This window comes from Nyctereutes procyonoides, unplaced genomic scaffold (assembly GCF_905146905.1).
Source record: "Nyctereutes procyonoides isolate TBG_1078 unplaced genomic scaffold, NYPRO_anot_genome, whole genome shotgun sequence".
Taxonomy (NCBI): Eukaryota; Metazoa; Chordata; class Mammalia; order Carnivora; family Canidae; genus Nyctereutes; species Nyctereutes procyonoides.
In genome coordinates, this window is record NW_026575121.1 from 49399310 (window position 1) to 49422145 (window position 22836).

The 22836-nt window shown below is 40.2% G+C and overlaps 1 protein-coding gene across 1 annotated transcript in view; it reads left to right on the forward strand.

Annotated features, from left to right (window-relative positions):
• Nucleotides 1-22836, forward strand: part of UBAC2 (UBA domain containing 2) — a 174912-nt gene that overhangs the window by 138337 nt on the left and 13739 nt on the right. The window contains exon 8 of the mRNA XM_055335998.1: nucleotides 20829-20951. Coding sequence (XP_055191973.1) covers nucleotides 20829-20951 — 123 coding nt within the window. The remainder of the gene's footprint in view (nucleotides 1-20828; nucleotides 20952-22836) is intronic.

Sequence of the window (22836 nt, forward strand, 5' to 3'; positions counted from 1 at the left end):
GGCAGAGCTCCCTCACAGAATAATAGTAAATGGCCACAATCAGGCTTTGCAGAACCTCCGTGCATTCACACCTCCAGGGCAGCCGCTTAAATTCCCCAGTCATGAACATTTGAATGGGGTTGCTGCATGCATCTCCACAGGTTCTCTGCATATAGGAGCCTCTCCACCAGTAATGATGGGAGAAACTCTGATGCTCGCAATAGAAAAGCAGCAGAATGTAAAAGAAGGAGCAAGTAATTTGTTTAACTAGGGATCAACTCTGGGTTGACAGGGGATCTGTACACATACCTAATTGTGTTGTCATGAGAATAAAATAATTTATACAGACTTACTTCATATAACAGAAAAATCTATTAAGTATTAGTATTATAATCTCATTGGACATCTGTTTTCTGGCTCTCAGAATATTTGAGAAAGAGTTCTGGTTTGGGAGCTAACCTGATAGTTGCTACTCTTGAAAACTTGTAACCTTTAGAACAAGGGTCAGTAGGCTGTGGCCCATGGGCCAAACCCAAAACTAAGAATGGCTTGCATTTTCAGAGATCTTCAGTTTTGCCTCTTGGTCTTCAAAGCCTAAGACATTCACTAGCTGACCTTTTAAAAAAAGAACTTTGCCAACCAGTTGCTCTAGAAGACTATATGGCCAGCAACTTTGAAAGTGAAGTTTTACTAAAAGTCTTAATTCTCTCTGGGTCCTGATCATCTGTTATTTGTGTGTCCACCATTTTCTCTGTTGGCTGATGATGTTAATGCCATTATATGCCACAACACTGACTTGGTGATCGAACTTTTCCAGAAGGTACATCTGTAAAAATCTCCATTTCCCTTGGAACCACATTTAAGGTGAAGCCCATTGTGGGTGCACAGTGCTTGGGATAAGCCAAGTGGAAGTTTTGTCAGCAAAGCAATGGAGTCCATTGGTGCCAGTTTCTTTATTACCTCTTTGTTTTTTTGACCTTCCCAATGTTTCCTGAATGATCATCACCTCTGTTTTCAGTAATAAGCAGTCTGACCTGCAAGGAAAGAAGATGTTGCTGCCTATAGCAGTTCACCATTATTCACAGGTGCATTTCAGTTATTTTTGCAGTGTTCAGTTGAACTGAGCTAGCTATATTCTCTCACCCTCTCTTGGTTACATTTTGTGGCTGTGAAAATTGTTTCTCTCTTTACCCAGCGACGGTTGTTAGGTAGCACCTAACACATACATTATTATGAGTCATATTTGCCTTGTAAATCATGAGTGTTCCTCTCATTAATCAAGTATTTTTAATTTAGTAAAATATTTTTAGTGTATTAAAAGTGCTTTTGGGTTCTCAGTGTGTTTTTTAAGTTTTTAATAACTTTATTGAGATAGAATCACATACCTTATAATTCATCTACTTAAAGTGTACAATTCCATGATTTTTAGAATATGGACAGAGTTGTACAACCATCAGCACATTCAATTTTAGACTGTTTTTATTACCCCAAAAAGAAACTGTACCCAGTAGCACTCACTCCTCAATCTCCCCATACCCCTAGCTCTAGGCAGTCGCTAATGTGTTCTTTCTAGACTTACCTGTTCTGGACTGTTCATACAATGGAATCATACCCCGTCTGGTCCTTTGTGGCCTGCTCATCCTTGTTGACAGTATGCGTGATTATTCTGTGATGTGTTTAAACAGCAGGACCCACCTGGTAGACCTTTGTGCTAGCATGTGCTATCCAGTGGACTAAGTTTCTGTCATTGTCCCTTCATCTGGCTAGGTGTCTGATAAGCTTCTTACTCACCTCTTGGCCACACCAGCACTACAATTTCCATTAACACTTTCCTGGGCAGCCCGGGTGGCTCAGCGGTTTAGCGCCGCCTAATCAGCCCAGGGCATGATTCTGGAGACCTGAGATCAAGTCCCATGTTGGGCTCCCTGCATGGAGCCTGCTTCTCCTTCTGCCTGTGTCTCTGCCTCTCTCTCTCTCTCTCTCTCTCTCTCTCTCTCTTCTCTGTCTCTGTGTCTCTCATGAATAAATAAATAAAATCTTTAAAAAAAAATACTTTCCACAAAATATAATTGATGTTCAGCCAGACTCTGGGGAGCATCGCAAAGAACAAGACAGCATAGCATGATCCTTCCTCTCTCTGAGCCGAGAGTAGAACAAGACATTACTGTAAAATGTCATGAGCACTCTTCTAGGAGAAGCACCCTGCCTGGCAATTGGGGGTTAAGAAATAGTTTGTGCAGGAAATACGTTCTAAGTGGACCCTGCAAACTGTATACCTGTCCATACCTTCACGTGTGTGTGTGTGTGTGTGTGTGTGTGTGTGTGTATACACACACATAGCGTAGGAGTCCACCTTGAATCCACAGAAACAGGTTCTCAGCCTGGATGAACCCAGGCAGCCTTGAAGACAGCATGTGGCATGTGGCACACTTCTCAGCACTTTTCCTTTTTAACTTTGCTCTTTCACTTTTTGGTGCAATTTGATTTAAAAACCATTCTCGCCACATTGCTCTGCTGCCTTGTCAACAAAGCAATCTAATCAGTTAGAGCTAGTTTTTTTATGACTTTTTTCTTTTATGAGTATGAAGTGTATAGTATCAGGTGCGGAATAAGTTACTAGTGCTTAGTTGATAAAAATCTGCAAATTAAATGAAAATTAGGTGCGAGAACGCTATTTTCAAGTGAAATTAAAGCTAAGCTGTTTATCTCGATCTGTACCTTCTTGCAGAAACTGTTATGGTTTTGGTGCTCTTCTAGTTGATTGTACTGACCTTTTTGACGAAAATTCAGAAGAGAAAGATAGGATCAATCTAAATTCTAATCCCTTTCCAAGACTGACTCATTAAGTGACCTCGAGAAAATCATTTCTATTTTCCATTTTGCCTTGGTGTCTTCATGAGAAAGAAGAGTGTGGTACAATCTCATGATGCTGTACTCAGCATTTTGGAGAGATAGAAGCTATAAGCAATTCTAGTCCTTTTCATAACTTTTTATACTCTTATTAATCACTTTTTAAAACCACAAATGAATGTAGAGATATGCCCTAAAGCAGACATAATGCTAAACAGGTATATTAGAAAAATCATCCTCATAATCACTTCACAATTTTTTTCAACCCAAAAAAGCCATCCCTCTGTGTTTTCAAAAACAGAAAATGTTTCTAGTGCAGGAACGATCATTGGGGTACCCAGGAGTTTCTTAGGAAAAGTCCTTCTGATCATCTTAGATTTCGTGGAACCACCTCAGGCTCAGACCCTGTAACCCTGGTCTGTGGTTGACAGATGTGGTTTTGTGCATAATGCAGCAGGAGCCCAGGAATTTCCAGAGCGGTGAGTAATGATTCTTGTCCGAGATTATAATACAGATTAATGATACCAAGATTTTTTAAAAAATCATACTTTTTAAAGGGATAGAGATTTATGCATGCATGTTGAGCCTGGATTCCAGGGTAGACAGTGGGAAGCGAGCATGGGCTTTGGGCTAGGAGTGGCCACTGCACAGCGCTTCACTACTCTGCATCTGCCTTCCTCCCTGGGAGACCGTTCACTCTGCAGTTCTAGTAGGGGTGGTTGCTCAAGGAGTTCATAGCTCATAGAAGTCCTTAATCAGTGCAGTAACACTCAGAAATAGACAGGAGAGTATAAAATGGAGGCCCCCTAGACCAGTGTCTGCCTAGGAATCCCTCCTGCAACAGCTCTGGCAAGTGGCCATTGGGATCTTTTTGAGAGAGAACTGCTTGGTTCAAGATATTCTTTAATCTATTGATTAGGGGCACCTGGGTGGGTCAGTCAGTTAAGCATATGCCTTTGGCTCAGGTCATGATTTCAGGGTCGTGGGATCAAGTCCCGCATTGGGCTCCCTCCTCTGCCAGGACCCTGCTTCTCCCTCTGCCTCTGCATCTGCCTCTTGCTGTCTCTCATGAATAAATAAATAAAATCTTAATATATTGATTAGGAAGAGGCAACTCTTAATTAGTTTAAGAATCATCTAGATTAGCTTCCCATTCTACAGATAGGAAAACCTGGACTTAGTATTAATATTTTTTAAAATCAGCAACTTGACTGAGTTCTGTAGAAGTTCAGCAAAGAGAGAGTGCATGCAGTAAGTATTTGGATTGTCGAGAAAGAAGCCAATTACAAATATAAAACAGGAGCTGGATCCTGTACAAACTGGTAGGAGGAAGGACAGTCAGAACAGGGGCGGGCATTTTAGGGACAGGCACACTTTATGAGGGACACAGTGAGTAGAAGGAACATGCAGGAGAGAAGAAGAAATAATTTAAGATGGGTCTGGTTTTGGAAGACCTTCAAACAGGATGACATTTTAGGTATGATGCAGTAAGATTTTCAGTAGAGGCAGTGGCATTGTGAAAGGGCTTATCAGGAAGTTTCACCTAGTTTATGCATTAGACAGGGACAGCTTTTGTGGCAGTGATGTCACTCATCTGAGTGCTGTAGGTATTGGACAGGGACAGTGTTGGTGGCGGTGATGTCACTCACCTGCAGGGATGTGAGTATTGGACAGGGATGGCGCTGGTGGCAGTGATGTCATCCAAGAGGCTGTTGGCTTAATCTCAGAGTGGAACAACAAGGATTTATAAAGTGGCACACCCACTTCAAAGGAAAACGCAGTGTACTTGAGAATTGGCTTGGTTTGATGTACAGAGGAGAGAGAAGAGTCCAAGAGTGACCAGGCTCTCAGGAGCTCACTGAGGGAAGATCACTGCCTGCCCAGGCACACTGCTGGTTGAAGGATAAGCAAGTGAGCAAGATGTGATCACTGAAGATATGAAAATGGTTGGCCTCTTTGTGGGGGAGATGTAAAAAGAGGGGAAATCTTGAGTAATACCCACTCTCTTTTTTTTTTTTTTTTTAAGAGAGGGAGTAGGGGAGAGGCAGATGTAGAGGGAGAGAAAGAATTTTAAGCAGGTTCCACACCCAACATGGAGCCCCATGTGGGGCTTGATCTCACAACCGCAAGATTGTGACCTGAACTGAAATCAAGAGCCAGGCGCTTAACTGACTAAGCCACACAGGCACCCCAATCTCATTTCTAATAATGGGCTTCACCTGTTCTATCAAAATACTTATGGTAACAAGCACCAGAACTTATTTTAGCTTTGACTTTTACTTAATGATTTTTGTATAGAGCTCAAGATAAGGAGGGGAAAAAATGACCAGAACTTTGGCAGGCGGAGAAGGGGGAAAACAAAAGACAGAACACAGAAATCAGTAATTTCCATACTGAAAGATGCTTTTATTCCTGTTTTCAGGGAAGCTGCACTGAAGTCCTTACCCTCTGTTGTCCCTACCATCACTTGGGTTCAGTGGTTGCAAGCAGGTAAATAAAACTAAGATAGAAAAAAGGCTTTAGAACAAGAGATAGATGTCCTCTTTTCCTCTACCAAGTGTCCCCAGCCTGAGGCTGGGTCTGGGGGGACCGTGTGATCTCCCTCACACCACCCCTTCCCACCATCTTCTCCTCACAGAAAAGATTAAGCGTTCCTGTGCTCTGCCAGAACCAAAACTACCCCTCCCCCCAAAACTGGGGTCATCTTTGCTCCTGATTTCCCATTCAAAGAGAGGGGTTGGTTAGCCACCAGCCCCCCAGAAAAACCGTGACAGACATGAGCACTCTCTGTAGGATTCAGTGTGTGTTCCCAGTACCACACTCCATCCTCATGCCCTGAAGGGCAGGCAGCAGAGCCTGTCACCAGGGTGGATAGTCAAGCAGAATCTGAATCCTGCTGCTCTTTTTCCAGTCCTTTCCCCTACCCACTGTGGTTCCCTCAGCAGGAATCTACCAGGTACTATGTTTTATGGCAGCAGAGGGAAGATCCATCTCTTGAGTTTGCAGCTAAAGTAGAAACTATAACTGTTGTTAAAATTGTACCCATGTCTCAGGAGAAGTAAGAGTGGCTGTGGAAGGAGCCTGGGGCCTCCTGAAAGAAATGTCACCACATAGCACACATGAGACTTGGGGCCCCTCCCTTGGCTTGTGCCCCAGTTTTAGTGCTCCTTGCCGCTGTAGCCCAGCCGTTGGGCTGCATCCTAGGCTGTCACAAAGTTTCCTGATGGCAGACTCTCCAGGTCTCTCTGTGCCCCTCCCCTCACCGACACCACAGTTCAGGCCCTAGGCTGGCACTCCTGGATCTGGCCCTCCCAACCCGAGAATGGAGTGGACAGGTAAGGCTGTGGCCTCCAGAGCTCTGCTGACCAGAGCAAGAAAGGAAGATGAGACATGGCAGAGAGCCGTAGTACTGTCAGGAACTTCTGCCTTCCAAGCCAAAGGCTATAAACACTGAGCAAAAGGATGTGTTTCGTCTCCTTATCTTACTGCTATGGAAAGTGGTCTGTTTTGCTGTGAAGAATGGTATGAAATGAAGTATCTGAGCCCCCAAAACTGGTCAGTAGCATAAACCACAAAAAAAAAAAAAGTGAAACCAAGAGCTGTGAGAGTAGCCTGGGATTTTGTTCAAGTGTTCATTGAGTTTCCCTCTAGCTTATTATTTTCAACACCTGCTAAGACTGCTGTCTGCCCAGGAACACACCATAACACTGGACAGGTGCAAGGGTGTAGCACTTCACACAATGTGTTACATTCCAGGTCTGGGCACTTCCATATTTGTAAGGTATTACCAGTGATTTGTTCTCTGAATATGCAGTAGGATTTATTCTGTACCTCATCATTGACCCTCCCATCTTTTATTCAAGAGATGGATGGATTGCTAGTTTGTGTGTGTTGGCAGGGATGGGCCGGGGGGGGGGGCAGAGGTGAGGGATGATTTTGTTTTTCTTTTTTCCGAGTTTTGCCATGAAGCTTTCGCCGATGACAGCAGCCTCTGATACTGTTCTTTCCTCTAAATGAGTAGCACATATTATTAATTGTAAGTCTGCTGAGATGGCAGTCACAGGCTGCGTCTTCATTGCCCGTTGTTTCGTTTCATGGGCTCCTTTGTTTTGTCACCCCTGCTGGGCTCCTTTGGGGCTGTGGGAAGTTAGTCTTTCTGTGTGTGTCACAGCCTACTTTATCAGGCCCCAGATAGTGCACTGCACATAGAAGATAAATGAATGAGCTGCAAGATGTAGCTTCCACAGAGCACTTAGAAGCAGTGTGGTGAGTTCTGAGTATCCTGTTATGTGAGGAGATAGCGTGTGGCTTCACTGGCAGCCCCCACAGTCTCCCAGCAATGGTTCTTCATAACTACTGGTTCCAGTGTCCAAGGGAGAGTGTGCCTCTTGTCCTTAAAGAATAGATCTGCCACAAGCTTTGTTCTCTGAACTGCCTTGCTTCAGCCCCTCTCATCCCTTCCATCCAAGCCGTCCTTATTAGCCTACCACTTAGATCCCCGTAACAACTAACTGTGAAGTTTTTGGTAAAGAAAATCCCATAGAACTTAACTCAGCAATATGCTTCTCTGTGGGTTTGTTCATTCATTGATTCGTTCAGCGAATATTTCTTAAGTACTCACTCACATGTGAAACTGAGTCTACAAACAAAGACAAGACAGATAGTCTCTGCCCTCATGGAGCTGCTGGCTTGCCATGAGATTTCCACCAGTCAACACGCACCCGCAGTGTATATTGTATCATGTGCTGTCCTGGGAAAGTACAGTGAGAGTTGAGCAGAGAAGGAAGAGCATTTGGGGAATTAGGGCAGGCTCCCAGGCAGGAGTCTAGAATGTGAAGGTGGAGAAAAACCATTGGAATGGTGAACAGGAGGTTCACAAACCATGGTAAGAAATTCCAACTATACCCCAAAAGCCTGGGGACTTGCTGAGTAGTATCAAAGAAGAGTATCTACAATTATCTGAGAAGACTCTTAGTGTACTTGCTTTTTTTCTTCTTAACTGTATTCTGTTTGTGGCTATATATTTCAGAGGCCAAAGAAACCTATAACAGAATTGAATACAGAAGCAAATATGAATCCAACTATCTTCTGTTATCAGACTGTTAAAAGATTTGCAACAGGGAAAAACAGTGACATTCTTCTCATGAACTGGTTCTTTTTCATGTCTTTAAAGAATGTATCAGCCCTCATAAAAAACATGTTTTGGAAAACATTGTAGCTTTTTGTAAAAATATATTATCTTAGTAAGTGATGAGTTTGTGATTGTTATTAATGAGTTAGTAAATATTTTAAGATTCATGAAAAGACAATGGGGAGCCATTGATGGTTCTTAAAGTAGAACAACATGGTGAGATTTGTATCTTGGGAAACTCACTCAGAAGCCACCTCACCCTTGATGCAGGTGTTATAGGGCAGTGAGAGTGGAGTGGAAAGAAATGGATGGACTCAGAGACATTGAGGAGTTACTGTTGACAGAGCCCACTGGTCTGGCATATGTGAATGGGTGGTATTGATGTCAGTCCCCAAGAATGGGGACGCAGGTGGAGACATGGGATTGAAGATGAATGTTGTTTGAGACATACTCCACTTTAGATATCTCTGGAATGTCTTAAGTAGAAGTGTCTAGAAGATAAATAGGTATGTAGCTCTGAGGTACAGCACTGAGAGGTAGGAGGTTAGGAGTTTCTACCACAAAAAGAAAAAAAAAAGGGGAGTTTCCACCACAGCACCTGGGGACAGAACATGGAAAAGAAAAGAAATAACCCTATACAGAACCTAAAGGACACCAAATTTAAAGGATGTGAGTAGGAGAAGACAGCTCTGAAGGCCACTGAGAAGGCATGGCCAGAGAACTAGAAAGAGCAAGAAAGTGGGATGCCACAAGAGCAGAGCCGTGAGAGGTCATAGGGCCCAGGGCTTCTAGGCTTTCTAGCAGAGAGCTGAGGTGATTGCTTTGGATCTAGCAAAGGATGTCATTGGTACCCTAGAAGAAAAAGGGAAAAACTAATGGTTGGAAGACAAAAAAGCTTCTAGAAGGCAGGCGATCACCTTCTCTTTCTAGCTTCTTTGCCTGAGGTACTACAGGCATATTAGTAGACACTCAGTAATTATGTGGATTTTACCTTAACTGGTGCTACTGAAACAGACTGGTCTTTTCTGTCCTTGAACTTTATGGTAGGTCATCCCCGTTGTAAACTGCTCACATTAAATGTGTATAGGTATTTCCGAGGATCTGTGGTAGAACTTTACCACCATGTGTCCTGGTCACAGATGGGCTGCGATATAGATCGCCTCAGCCCACGGGGCAACTGGTTACAAGCAACTTTGGCTCTGTGTCCTGAGCATCAAGCAGATATATCTTCTGTATGTGCCGTGACGTAAAGACTGTTGGAAAGTCTTGGTCTTTAGAGGGTTAGCAATTCCTTGTATAGGTGCCAGCTCACTTCCTCTTTTCCTAAGGCAGACAACACTACACAGTCTTATCAGCTCCCTGCTGAACCCACACCCTCCCTCTGACTCTTCCCGACACGGTCCCCCAGCAGCCAAAGACAGTACAATAGAGGTGGCCCTGCTGCCTGCTTTCCACTTCAAAACCAAACATGAGAAAACCCTTCAGATCACCTAAGACTGAGAACAAAGGATGCATTTTTTTCCAGGGGTGAACCTTCTTAAAATAAGACAATGATGCTTCCAGAAAGAATTTTAATTGTTCTACATGTCACATTCCCAATGTCCATTCCATCATTGTTCTTCATTTTGCTCTTTGACAAAACGCAATCTTCGCTGGGGAATAGTTCAGGAGGCACTGAGCCGAGAGTTGAGCAAACCACCCAGAGAGTCTGGAGGGAGCATCATTCTTACCCCATCACAGAGCCCTGCAGGGTCCCACGGTCAAACTGGGAAGACAAGAAATAACACTGGAAGGCATAATGCAAATTTAGATGAGAATAATAGCTAATATACATCATAAGCTTTTAGAAGTTTTCAGGCTCTGTTTTAAGTGTTTTCCATGTATTAACGCATTTATTTCTCATAACATCCTTACGAGGTAAGTGTCGTTATTGTTCTCTTCTTAAGGATGAGAAAACAAGCTCAGAGAAGTTTGTCTAAAACCAAGGCCATAAGTGACAGAGCTGGGATGTGAACCCAGGTTGTCTGGCTCCAGAGACTACTCTTTTTTTTTTTTTTTAAGATTTTATTTATTTATTCATCAGAGAGAGAGAGAGAGGCAGAGTGTGTCTGCCCTCCAGAGACTACTCTTACTCAGCTTTCCTCTCCCTCTTTGCTCATCTGTCCCGACTCCTTAGCACTGCCTTGCCCCTTGGACTAGGTATAAACCTGTGCTTTTTGGGCAGCCCGGGTGGCTCAGCGGTTTAGCACCGCCTTCGACCCAGGACCTGATCCTGGAGACCCGGGATCAAGTCCCATGTCAGGCTCCCTGCATGGAGCCTGATTCTCCCTCTGCCTGTGTCTCTGCCTCTCTCTCTCTCTCTCTCTCTCTCTCTCGAATAAATAAATAAAATCTTTAAAATAAAATTAAAAACAAAAAAACCCTGAGCTTTGAACAGGTGGACAAGAGTAGCTGGTTCTCCTCCATTGCAGAGATCATCCTCATCCTTTAAAATTCCACTAAGCTCCTGTCCTCTCTGAAGTTTTACTCCCACACGTAGGCTGTGGTTGGTTGGTGCCCACTCTGAATCTCCCGAGCCCTTTAACTAATGCTGCTCAGCTTCTTTCTCTATTAAATACCACCTTGCCTCCTGATGTTTTCCGTTTCTGGAGGTCTTGCCTTCCCCCAGGAGATCATGGGCTCCACATGCACCTTGCTTGTACCTTCCCTAGGGAGCTGCCCACAGAAAGCCACTAGTGAGTAACTCTGACCCAGCTTCTCAGTGTAGACACTGCCTCATTAGCCTGTCCTGACACCTGCCACAGCCTTCAGAGGTGGAGTTCTATTCCATGGGACGTCCACTTGATAAAACGTTACGAACATTTACAGGTTTCAGATGGAAAATTAGTCATTTTTTTATTTTCATAAGAAATTTTCTTTCATTTGAAGATCTCTTTACCAACTAATAACAGATACTTCATAAAGCGGTTGTTCAAAATGCAAGCTGTTTCCTTTTTCCTCTCTTAAATATGTGGTTATTGCTTTTGAAGAAGACAAAGTGAAGGAAGCGTTTCCTGTTTGTAGAGGCTCCTAGTTAACCTGCATCAAGAGCAAATTAGTGTCAAAACATCCTAGAGCCTAGAACTCCTGTAATTTTCTGCTTTTTAAGCACTTTTTGCCATCCCAAGAACAGAGGGATTGAGGTTTTGTTTTGCTTTGCCTACTCTTCCACTCTCACTCCCTTTAAAGAAATAAATTGTTACAGTTTCAACCAAAGGTTCATCCCCCTTCCCACTGTCCTGCAGCTGGTGGGTGGTATTTAACCCTAAGGGTGTTTGTATCTTTAGCACATGTTTTTATGTTAGAGTTCCTCAACCTAGAAGCTGCAGACATTTTGGTCCAGACCATTCTTTATGGTGGGGTCTGTCCTGTGCATTATAGGATGCTTACCAGCATCCCTGTTTACACACAGCAGCACCACCACTATCCTATCCCCTGCCTCCCGCACCCTACCAAAAATGCCTCTAGACATCTTCAGATATCCTCTCAGGGGTAAAATCACCACCAGTATATACCTATAAAGTCATTTAAACAGTATACTGTTCTGAGTTTTTAAAAAATTTATGTAAATGGTATTACATATTCATATTCTCATATAACTTTCTATGTTCATTTGACATTGTATTTTGGAGACTTATTTGATAAATGTAGTTCATTTATTCCAGCTGCTCATATGATAGTCCTTTATGTAATAGAACCATTTATTAATTTATTTCCCTACTTAAGGACAGTTGCATTTTTTACGTTTTCTCTTACTTGATACTATAATCAGTGCTTCGTAGAACATCCTCACAGTCACATTAGGCGGTTGTAACTACCTGGAAGTGAAATTGCTGGGTCATAGAATATCTTCAGTTTTACTCTATCTGGACACATTGCTCTCCAGAATGTTTGTGCCAATTTATACTCTAAATGACAATGCATAGAGTCCCCATTTCCTTCACACCTTCCCTGTACTTGGTTTTGTTAGACATTTTATTTTTGCCTGTCTTGTGGATAAGAAATAATTGCTGTTTTAATTTGCATTTCCTAATCATAGTGAGTGGAACGTCTTTTCTTTTGCGCGTTGACTCAGGGTTCTCCCTTGTGTAAATGGTCTGTGGGAATACTGTTGACCCTTGAACAACGTGGGGGTTAGAGGTGCTGACCCCAACATGGTGGAAAATCCAGGTATAACTTTTGACTACCCCAAAATATAATTACTAACAGCCTGTTGTTGACTGGAAGCCCACTGATACCACAAATTGTACTGTGTTTATCAAAAAATTGTGTGTAAGTGGATCTGCATAGTTCAAACCCATGTTGTTTAAAGCTCAGCTATACATTATTAGCTTCTCTCATTTATTTTTTTTTCCTCATTGATTCTTTGTATATTCTGGTTATTCTTTCTCAGTTATATGCTGCAAACATTTTTTGTTAATCTGTACTTTGTCTTCTAACTTTATTTTTTTAATCATACAAAGTTCTTGCTCCAATTTTTAGCAGTCCTTTTTTAATGATTTACTTTTTATATTTTTGTTTTAGAAATTCTTTTCCATCTCAGAGACATAAAGAATATTCTTTATTTCTTCTAAAAATTGTTTTTAAGAGTGGAGTTTTTTAGAGTAATCTCTACACCCAGCGCAGGGCTTGAACTCACAACCCCAAGATCAAGAGTAGCATGCTTCACCAAATGAGCCAGCCAGGCCCCCCTTCCAAAATTTTTAACAATTTAGCTTTCCACATTTAAATCTTTAATTAACTTCCTTCCTTCCTTCCTTCCTTCCTTCCTTCCTTCCTTCCTTCCTTCCTTCCTTCCTTCCGTTTTTAATTTTAATTCCAGTGTAGTTAACGTTCAGTGGTATATTAGTTTCAGGTGCGCAATATAATGATTTAGGAATTCTGTACATTACTCAGTGCTCATCATGATAAATATATTCTTTTTTTTTTGATAAATATATTCTTAATCTCCTTCATCTGTTTCACCCACCCTGTCACCCACCTCCCCTCTGGTAACCATAATTACTTACGTTCTCTGTAGTTAAGTATCTGTTTCTTGGTTTATCTCTCTCTCCTTTTCCTTTACCCTTTGCTTGTTTCTTTTGTTTCTTTAAATTCCACATACAAGTGAAATCACATGGTATTTATCTTTGTCTGACTAACTTATTTAACTTAACATTTTACTTTCTAGCTCCATCCATGTTGTTGCAAATGGCAAGAACATTCTTTTTTATGGCTGAATAATATTACACTATACCCACATATACACACACACCACCACATCTTCTTTATCCATTCATCTATCAATGGACACTGGGGCTGCCTCCATAATTTGGTTATTATAAATAATGCTGCTATAAACATAGGAGTTCATGTGTCCTTTGAATTAGTGTTTTTAGAAATTCTTTTGAGCAAATACCCAGTCGTGTGATTACTAGATCCTAGGATAGTTCTGTTTTCAACTTTTTGAAGAAACCCCATACTGTTTTCCACAGTGACTGCACCAGTTTGCATTCCCACCAACGGTGCATAGGATTCCTTTTACTTCACATCCTTGCCAACACTTGTTGTTTCTTGAGCTTTTGATACTAGCCATTCTGATAGGTATGAGGTGATACCTCATTGTATTTTTGATTTGTATTTTCCTGATGAAGAGGGATATGCCTATTGGTCATCTGTATGTCTTTTTTGGAGAAAAAATCTGTATGTCTGTTTATGTCTTCTGCCCATTTTTTAATTGGATTTTTTTTTTTTTTGGTGTTGGGTTGCATGTAAGTTCTTTAAATATGTTGGATACTAACCCTTCATTGGAAATGTCAATGGGAAATATCTTCTCCCATTCCATAGGTCGTCTTTGAGTCTTATCGATTGTTTCCTTCACTATGCAGAAGCTTTTTTTAATGTCCCAATAATTTATTTTTGCTTTTATTTCCCTTGCTTCAGAGGATATATCTAGAAAACTGTTGCTACAGCCAATGCCAGAGAAATTACTACCTATGCTGTCCTCTAGGATTTTTATGGTTTCAGGTCACACATTTGGGTCTTTAATCCATTTTGAGTTTATTTTTCTGTATAGTGTAAGAAGGTGGTCCAGTTTCATTCTTTTGCATGAGGCTGTCCAGTTTTCCCAATACCATTTGTTGAAGAGATTGTCTTTTTTCCATTGTATATTCTTTCCTCCTTTATTGAAGATTAATTGACCATATCATTTTGGATTCATTTCTGGGCTTTTATTCTGTTCCATTGATCTGTGTGTCTGGTTTTATGCCAGTACCATACTGCTTTGATTACTGCAACATTGTAATATAACTTGAAGCCTAGAATTGTTTTGTTTTGTTTTTTTCAAGATTGCTTTCGCTTTTCAGGGTCTTTTGTGGTTCCGTACAAATTTTAGGGTTGTTTATTCCACTTCTGTGAAAAATACTGTTGGTAGTTTGATAGAAGTTGCATTTAATCTGTAGATTGCTTTGGGTAGTAAAATGCTTTGACATTTTAACTATATTTGTTCTTCCAATCCATAAGCATGGAATGTCTTTCCATTTCTTTGTGTCACCGAAATCTTTAAGGTTATTTTTAAAATAAACTTATTTTTGTATATGGTATGAAGTAAAGGTCTAATTTTATCTTTTTCCATATAGCCAGGGTTGTCCCATGGCTGTTCATTAAGTGGCGTGCCCTCTTCCTGCTGACTTGTAATGTCTGCTTTGTCATAGACTAAGTACCAGTGTTTACTTTTGATTCTTAGACACTCTGTCCTGTTTCTTTGCATGGTTTGCCTATCATGTACTAATGCCACTCTACTTTACTTACTACCACAGTCTAATAGGAAGTCCATTAGGACTGGTACTAGTAGTAAAAAATACCCTTTATTATACTTCTTCAAAATATCCATGTCTAGTTTTGACCCTTAATTCACTCACTTTCACATTATCTAATTCAACCAAAACACAGCCACACACTTTTGGATTTTGAGTATATAGCAGTTAGGAATAGGTTTAGCTCCATATGACAGAAAACACAAAAATAACAGTTGTCTTTTTTAAAAGATTTTATTTATTTATTTGAGAGCGAGAGAGCAGTGGGGAGGTCAGAGAGAGAGGGAGAAGAAACTTCTCATTGAGCAGGGAGCTCAATGCAGGGCTGGATCCCAGGACCCCAGGATCAGGACCTAAGCCAAAGGCAGATGCTTAACTGACTGAGCCACCCACATGCCCCACAAAATAAAGTTTTAAAAGGCAGACACTTGTTTCTCATATAAAAGAAGTGCTGATGTTGACAGCCCTGGCCTGATAACAAGGCAGGGGCATGAAGTTGTGGGGCCAGGCTCCTTTACTCCGGGCCCTGCTCTGTCCTTGATACAGGACTTCTACCTGTCTGCCCAGGACAGCTGCTTTTAGCTCCAGGAAAAAGTAGAACCTGATGAGGAAGGGCACATCCAGCCTCTGAGATCATCTGGAAGTCCTGTTCGCCCCTCTCTTTACATAGTACTATTGGCAGAATTGAGTCCATGTGGCTAGAACTGAGAAATGTAGAAACCATATGTCAGACACACACAGAAAACCCTATTTTTAAAGAAAAGGGAGTATAGATATTCAGAGCCAACTAATGGTCTTTTCTGCAGACTGAAATCCACAGTGTATGAGCAGACTGCAGAGTTGAATCTTTGCAGGCAAGACTGTGCAGTCTTTTCACTTACGTCTTCTGATATCTGAAGTAGTCAAGTTTATTGATGTGAAATGTTGACTGAGCAAACAGTCAACAAAGAATTCTTGAGACATCTTCAGTGCAAAAAAGATGGTTTTATTAAAGCACAGGGAAAAGACCCCTGGGCAGAAAGAACTGCGGTAGGGTTGTAAGGAGGGACTGATCATAAACTTTCAAGTTAAGAGAGGGTCAGGGATAGTGGAAGTGCCTAAGGAATTTGGCAGCGAGGTTTCCAGGATCTTGAGGGGTCATTTACTACTGTCTAGTGTAACCTTAGTCACGGGACCCTTCAGATGGATATCAGTGGGCCCTGTGTTTAGAGGATGATTGCTAACATATATCTTGGGGCGGAGGTAGTGATTAAAAAAAATCAAAGGGATTTTTATATGCTAAAGAAGACTTACGGGATCCTTGAGGTAGGATTAATGTCAAGCTGAGGTTGCCTTTGTCTCTAACAAAGTATTAACATTTAGGCAGCTGGGCACCTTGAGGAGGGTCACTCTTCCTGTCCCACATACTTGTCCATGGGCTCTAAGTTGTAAGGAAGTTTAATTAAAGTAACTTTTACCTTTGCTTTCCACATCATTTACTATTTTCTCCATTAAATATTGCAGATCTTTTGTTAGATTTAATTCTTAAGTACCTAGTAGTTTTTATTTGTTAGCTATTTTATATACTTCTCAATAATCACAATAGAGGACTGTTACTGATACTTTTGTGTCTTGTACTCTCTTATTCTCATTTTCCTAGCAGACAATTAATGTGTAAATAATGGCAGTTTTGTTTTTCTTTTCATCCTGCATTTTCTTTCATGGTTGGTTAGTTTGGCCCTCATTATCCTATGACATGTATTGAATGCAAGAGGTGGTAGTAGACATTCAAACTGTTAATATGTGAATTAGATTATTATTTTTTCTGAGATTCCTGAGATAAATCCTAATATAGTACATTATTTCAGATAAGATGCTTATTTTAAAATCATTGTTGGATTGAGTTTGATAGTATTTTATTTAGGATTATTATATCTGTCCATAAATGAAAAACAAATTGTCCTATAATTTTTCTTTCTTGTAATGGCCTTGTTCTGGTTTTGGAAACAGTGTTATATAGCCTCAAAAAATTCAGTGGGGAGCTTTTGCTCTTTTTCTGTTCTCGAGAACAATTTCTATAAGATGGAATATCCTTAAAAGTTTTGTAGACTTCACCTATAGATTTTTGGTGGGAAGACTTTTTTAAGTATTATTCAGTTATATTAGTGGCTAGAATAGTCCAGTTTTCTAGCTCTTTCTGTAGCTTTTTATGGAAGTATACATAGAAGTAAATATTTATAAAAGTAATCATATAAATGTACTTTGTGTTTTATTTTATTTAACATTATATTTGAGAGATTCACTTATATTGCTACATATAATTGTAGTTTTTCACTTTAACTACTGTGTGATTTTATATTATGTGATTATACCATAATACCATAATTTATCCATTATACTTAGTGCACATTTGGGTAGTTTCCAGTCTTTGCCTATTACAAATAATGCTACTAAGAATGTTCTAGCCCATGCCTTTTGGTGGACATGCATTTGCATTTCTGTTGTCTAGGGGCAAAATTGCTGAGGTAGACACGTGTTCAGCTTTAGTAGATGCTCCTGAACAGTTTTCAAAAATGATTATCGATTTTTGTTTCTTCTTGAATATCAAGTTTTAGTAAGTTACATTTTTCCTAGAAAATAATCTATTTCATCATAGCTATTAATATGAATAAAATATTCTTATTCTTTTTTAATGTTTGCCATGGTATCTCTTGCATTATTCCTAATACAATTTATGTCCCTTTCTTTGTCTTGTCATCAGGGTTGCCAGGTTTTCCATTTTACTTGAGTTTTCAAACAACCAACCTTCAGGGCACCTGGGTGGCTCAGTTGATTAAGCATCCGACTCTTGATTTACCACACACACACACACACACACACACAAAATATATATATATACAAAATATATAATATATATAAAATATATATATATATAATCTTTTTTTTTAAAAGCCCAACATTGGACTTTATTGATTCTGTCTTTATTTTCCATTTTATTTACATCTGCTCCCAAATCTCTCAGCTAACATCTGCTCTCATTTTATTTCTTTAGATTATTACTATTTTCTCTAACTTCTTGAATATACTTAATTCTTTGTCAGTCTTCATTTTCTTAAGGTCAATATTTTAAAATTATATCTATTTAATTATATCCCACCAGCTTTGATAAGTAATAGTCTCAATTTTATTCTTTTTTTTTTTTTTAAGATTTTATCTATTTGTTTGAGAGAGAGCACACATACATGTGAGTGGAAAGAGGGGCAGAGGGAGACGGGGAGAGAGAGGATCTCAAGCAGACTCCTTGCTGAGTGCAGAGCCCGGTGCAGGGCTTAATCTCATGACCCTGAAACCATGACCTGAACTGAAAGCAAGAGTTGGATGTTCAATTGACTGTGCTCAGTTTTATTCACTTGTAGCTATATTCTAATATATATTATGGGTTTTTCCATTTCTGATTTCCAGTGTGTGAATTTTTGTTTTGTATTAATTGTAATTTTGATATCAATTTCAAATGTAATTGCATTGTGGCCAAAAAATATAGTCTGTGTAGTATTTACATTTTGGTGTTTATGGACATTTCATAAGGACTTAATGTACCATTACTTTTTAAAATATTTTATCTATGATAGAAAAATATACTATAAATACTGAGTACAAGCTTATATACACCCACTGATACAATTTGTTATTTATATTCTGTCTTATTAAACTTTATCTGCTCTATCAACAGATGCTAAAAATTAAATACATGTCTGAGTAGTTCTTTTAATTTTTGAGCTTTACGCTGTTGTGTTAGTAAAAATAATAGTGATATGGGGTGCCTGGATGGCTTGGTCAGTTGGGCGTTGAACTCGGTTCCAGCTCAGGCCGTCTCAGGCTTGTGGGATTGAGCCCCGCGTTGGCTCTGTGCTCAGTTGGGAGTCTACCTGTCCTTCTCTCTACTCCTCCCCCGTTCTCTCACTCTGTCTCACTCTCAAATAAATAAAATCTTAAAAAAAAAAATACTGATGCATCTCAGTGATTGTATCAGCACTAATGCCTTTTTTGCTCTTGAAGTCTAATTTATTTGACATGCATATAATGACATCAGCTTTCTTTTGTTGATACTTCTCTGATATTTCCTTTTCCATCTTTTTCCATCAGCGTCTTTATTGATGTTTAGGTTTGTTGTTGGAGGTAGGTGGGAGACATTTCAAAATGGAGAATTTGTCCATGTATATATATTATCACCACCATATTTGAATTTCTTTCAAATTGTTCTAAAACAATTTTATATAATATCTTAGTGTCTCTCTTTAATTTCCCTAATTTTTTTTCAAAACTTTTTTTTTATAATATCTTACCTTTTTAAAAGTCTTCCTTCTATGTCTTAGTCATTTTAAAACTTCTGAAATTATGTTTGTTTTCAGATTGTTATAAATTTAGGTTCTTGGGAGAGGGTGCCTGGGTGGCTTAGTCAGTTAAGCATCTGCTTTTGGCTCAGGTTATGATATTTGGGTCCTGGGATTGAGCCTCACGTCAGGCTTCCAGCCCAGAAGGGAATCTGCTTCTTCCTCTTCCTCTGCCTCTCTCCCCCAACTCGTGCTTGCTCTCTCTCACTCTCTCTCTCTCAAATAAATAAAGTCTTCTTAAAAAATTTAAGTTCTTGGGATCTAATCGTCCTATTTATTGTATACACTGAGTCTTGATTATGATAGGTTTTTTTCCTCGTGGGTTTTGAATTTTGGATGCTAAGTATTTCCAATAGGAGTTTTATCTATAAATCTCATGTAATCTCAGGGTAAGAGGGTGGCCCTACAGAGTAATTTTATATTTGCTTCTGCTTGGCTCCTTGGGTATATCCAACTCTATCCCAGAACCAGTTCTTACATAATTTTTGATGGGTTCTTAAAATACATATTTATGTAACTTCAACCTCAGATTTCTCATTTCTTAATTCTCAGGCAGGCGAGCATTCCTGCCCTCTCCCTCAAAAAGAGCACCTTTTGGGTTCGTTTTTTCTCATCTTCTCTTTCACTAAGGATGTTGCCATTTGAGGATTGTGCCTTTAAGTAGGTGATGAGCTCAGAGTCACTACCTCTTTCCTACCCAAGGCCTCGTCTCCTGAACCCAAATGGTGATAAAGTCCAAATGGTTCTAGGTTAGCAGTATGTGCTCACCCTTATACCTTGGCAGCTTGCTTGCTTACTATTCTGGTTTGCCAGTGCTTGTCTCTGGCACCTTGGGACCTCCATGTCTTCCTTTTATGTTCAGCTATGCATGTGAAATATTTTTTTTAATTTTGTCTTACATTTTTAAATGTTTATAGTAGGAAAAATTTCATGTTATCTCAGTCTGTAATTTACCTAAATCTAGAAATAGAGCATTAAATTGATGAATTAAAATATTGGCAGATAGCTAAAAACATGGATTTTTAAAAAGCGTCATGCAGGGCAGCCTGGTAGCTCAGCGGTTTAAGCGCCTGGGCTTCAGCCCAGGGTGTGATCCTGGTGTCCCGGGATCAAGTACCACGTCAGGCTCCCTGCATGGAGCCTGCTTCTCCCTCTGCCTTTGTCTCTGCCTCTCTCTGTGTCTCTCATGAATAAGTAAATAAAATCTTTAAAGAAGAAGGAGGAGGAGGAGGAGGAAGAAGGAGAAGGAGAAGCTGTGGAAGCTCCGGGTTTCTGGTTGCCAGCAGTGAGTTAGCCTTAGCTCTGTGTCATCTTCCCTGTCATGTCCAGTAGAGCCCTGAAGTCCAGGGGAGATGGCACAGGGTCAGTGAGGCTGAGATTAGGAGTGTCTGTATGCATCTTCCCTTGCTTTCCAGAGCCAAGTTGCACAGATAACTCTGGCAGTATCATTACTTTCTTTCTCTCTGTGCTCCTCCCCCATTTCTCTTGATTTCATCTTGTTGAAGGGTGATGTGATACTTCAGGGTTTGGATTCATTGCATTCAGCAGATCGGCATGACATTTTATTTCCCAATCTATGGATGTGACTTCATTGCAAAAAAAAGCGCCTCCAAGCATTAAGATGGTTCTCCTATGTCTGATCACTATGTATTGATCTGTTTTTAGGGAGGAATGATCAATTGGAATCGTCTTTTCCCTCCTTTACGTCAGCGACGAAATATAAACTATCAGGATGGTCGGCAGTCTGAACAACAAGCATCTCCTCCTCTGGAGGTTTCTGAGGAACAGGTAAGCAGTAACACTGGTGCTTCTCCTAAACCTGTGTTTAGGAGACTTGAAGCAGTCTTGGTAAACCAGACTTGAAAGAAAGCAAGCATACAAAACTTTTGGTAACAGTTAAATTGTTACTGGTAACAGTGATAGACACTTGGGCCTTTATTGGCCACCGTGGGTCTTACAGGTTTGAGGAAGGCATGATTTGGAAAAAAAAAAAAATGTGATCACTTATTTTGAAATCTATAATACTTTATATATAGAGGAAGCTACTGACGTTTTGTTCTCTATAAGGGCTAGGAGAGAACAAGACAGAAGGACTGGGAGGGAGTAATGCTTCTCTAAGTATAGCTTTTGTATGATTTGACTTAGGAATCAGGTTACTATTTTACATAATCAAAAGGCAAATCAACAATAGGGACAACCATAGACCAAAAAGAAACAAATAAAGGATCCAACTGTACTTTAAATGAATAACATAATCATAGGAGAGAGGGAAAAATTAATTTTAGTAATTTTTGAACATAATATACCATCAGTCTAAAGACAAAAAATAATTGCAAAGAAATCATAAGCTCTTCCTGGGTTTATTTTCACAGTAGTAGGAGTACAGCAATTCTGAAATTATATTGTATGTGTATTATAAATTTGAGCAAATGAGGAGCTAGGTTGATCTTACTGTAGAAGAAAGAAAATACAAATACAGGAAGAACCCTGTGGGGTTGGATTGGAATTAGAGGTATTAGTGTAAACTCATGATTTAATAAGAGTGTGTGTGTCTATGTGTATGTGCACATGTGTCTTAACTCTGTCAAACTAAAAGAATCCAAAGCAATGGCATCCCAGTAGCATTGACCACACCTAGTGCCCAGATCTAGTTTCTCAATATGTTGGCCCACTAACAGAAATGAGCCTCTTTAGAGAAATGAAATGGTGGGTCACAGGCCCATGGTTGGGAAGGAACATGATAATCCTGGACCAGCATGCAGGGAATTAAGGAAGTGCTCTGTAACTAAGGGAGCTAGCTTGATGGGATCCCACTGATCAAACTTGGCACATCAGATTTGGATATCAAAATAAATAAGCACAGGGGTGCCTAGGTAGTGCAGGTGGTTAAGTGTCAACTCTTGGTTTTGGTCATGATCTTAGGGTTGTGGGATCCAGCCCTGCATCGGGCTTCCCCGCTCAGCACAGAGTCTGCTTAAGCTTCTCTCCTCTCCCTTGGCTCCTCTTTCTCTCTCTCTCTCTCTCTCTCTCTCTCACACACACACACACACACACGCGCGCGCGTGCGCGTGCTCACTCATGCATGCACATGCTCTCTCTTGCTCTCTCTGAAAAATAAAGCCTTTAAAAATAAATAAATAAGGATAGTACTTAATATAATCCACTGGATGGGGGGTGATGCATGAGTTCATTCTGATATTAGGAGATATTTATGTGGATATATACATCCTCAAGGAAAAAGGAATGTAAAGCAAAAAATAAAGAATGATGGATAGTATTAGAAAATTATAATTTTGCAGCTATCAGAGCAAAAATCAATTTAGGTACAAATCATCAATACACGAAGAATGGACTATTTATGTAATCTCAGAGTATCTCCCCACAAGATACTTTGCTTATTAATTACAAAGGAAAAATAGTTAACTGTACAGTGGAGAGATTGGACACCAGCTTAACCCAGTTATAAGAATCAGTGTACCAGTAATGGACCAAAGGCGCCATGGGCATGCCCTTAAAGGATACATCAGTTATATATTACAATAAAAAATCCAGGGGATCCCTGGGTGGTGCAGCGGTTTGGTGCCTGCCTTTGACCCAGGGCGTGATCCTGGAGGCCCGGGATCGAGTCCCACGTCGGGCTCCTGGTGCATGGAGCCTGCTTCTCCCTCTGCCT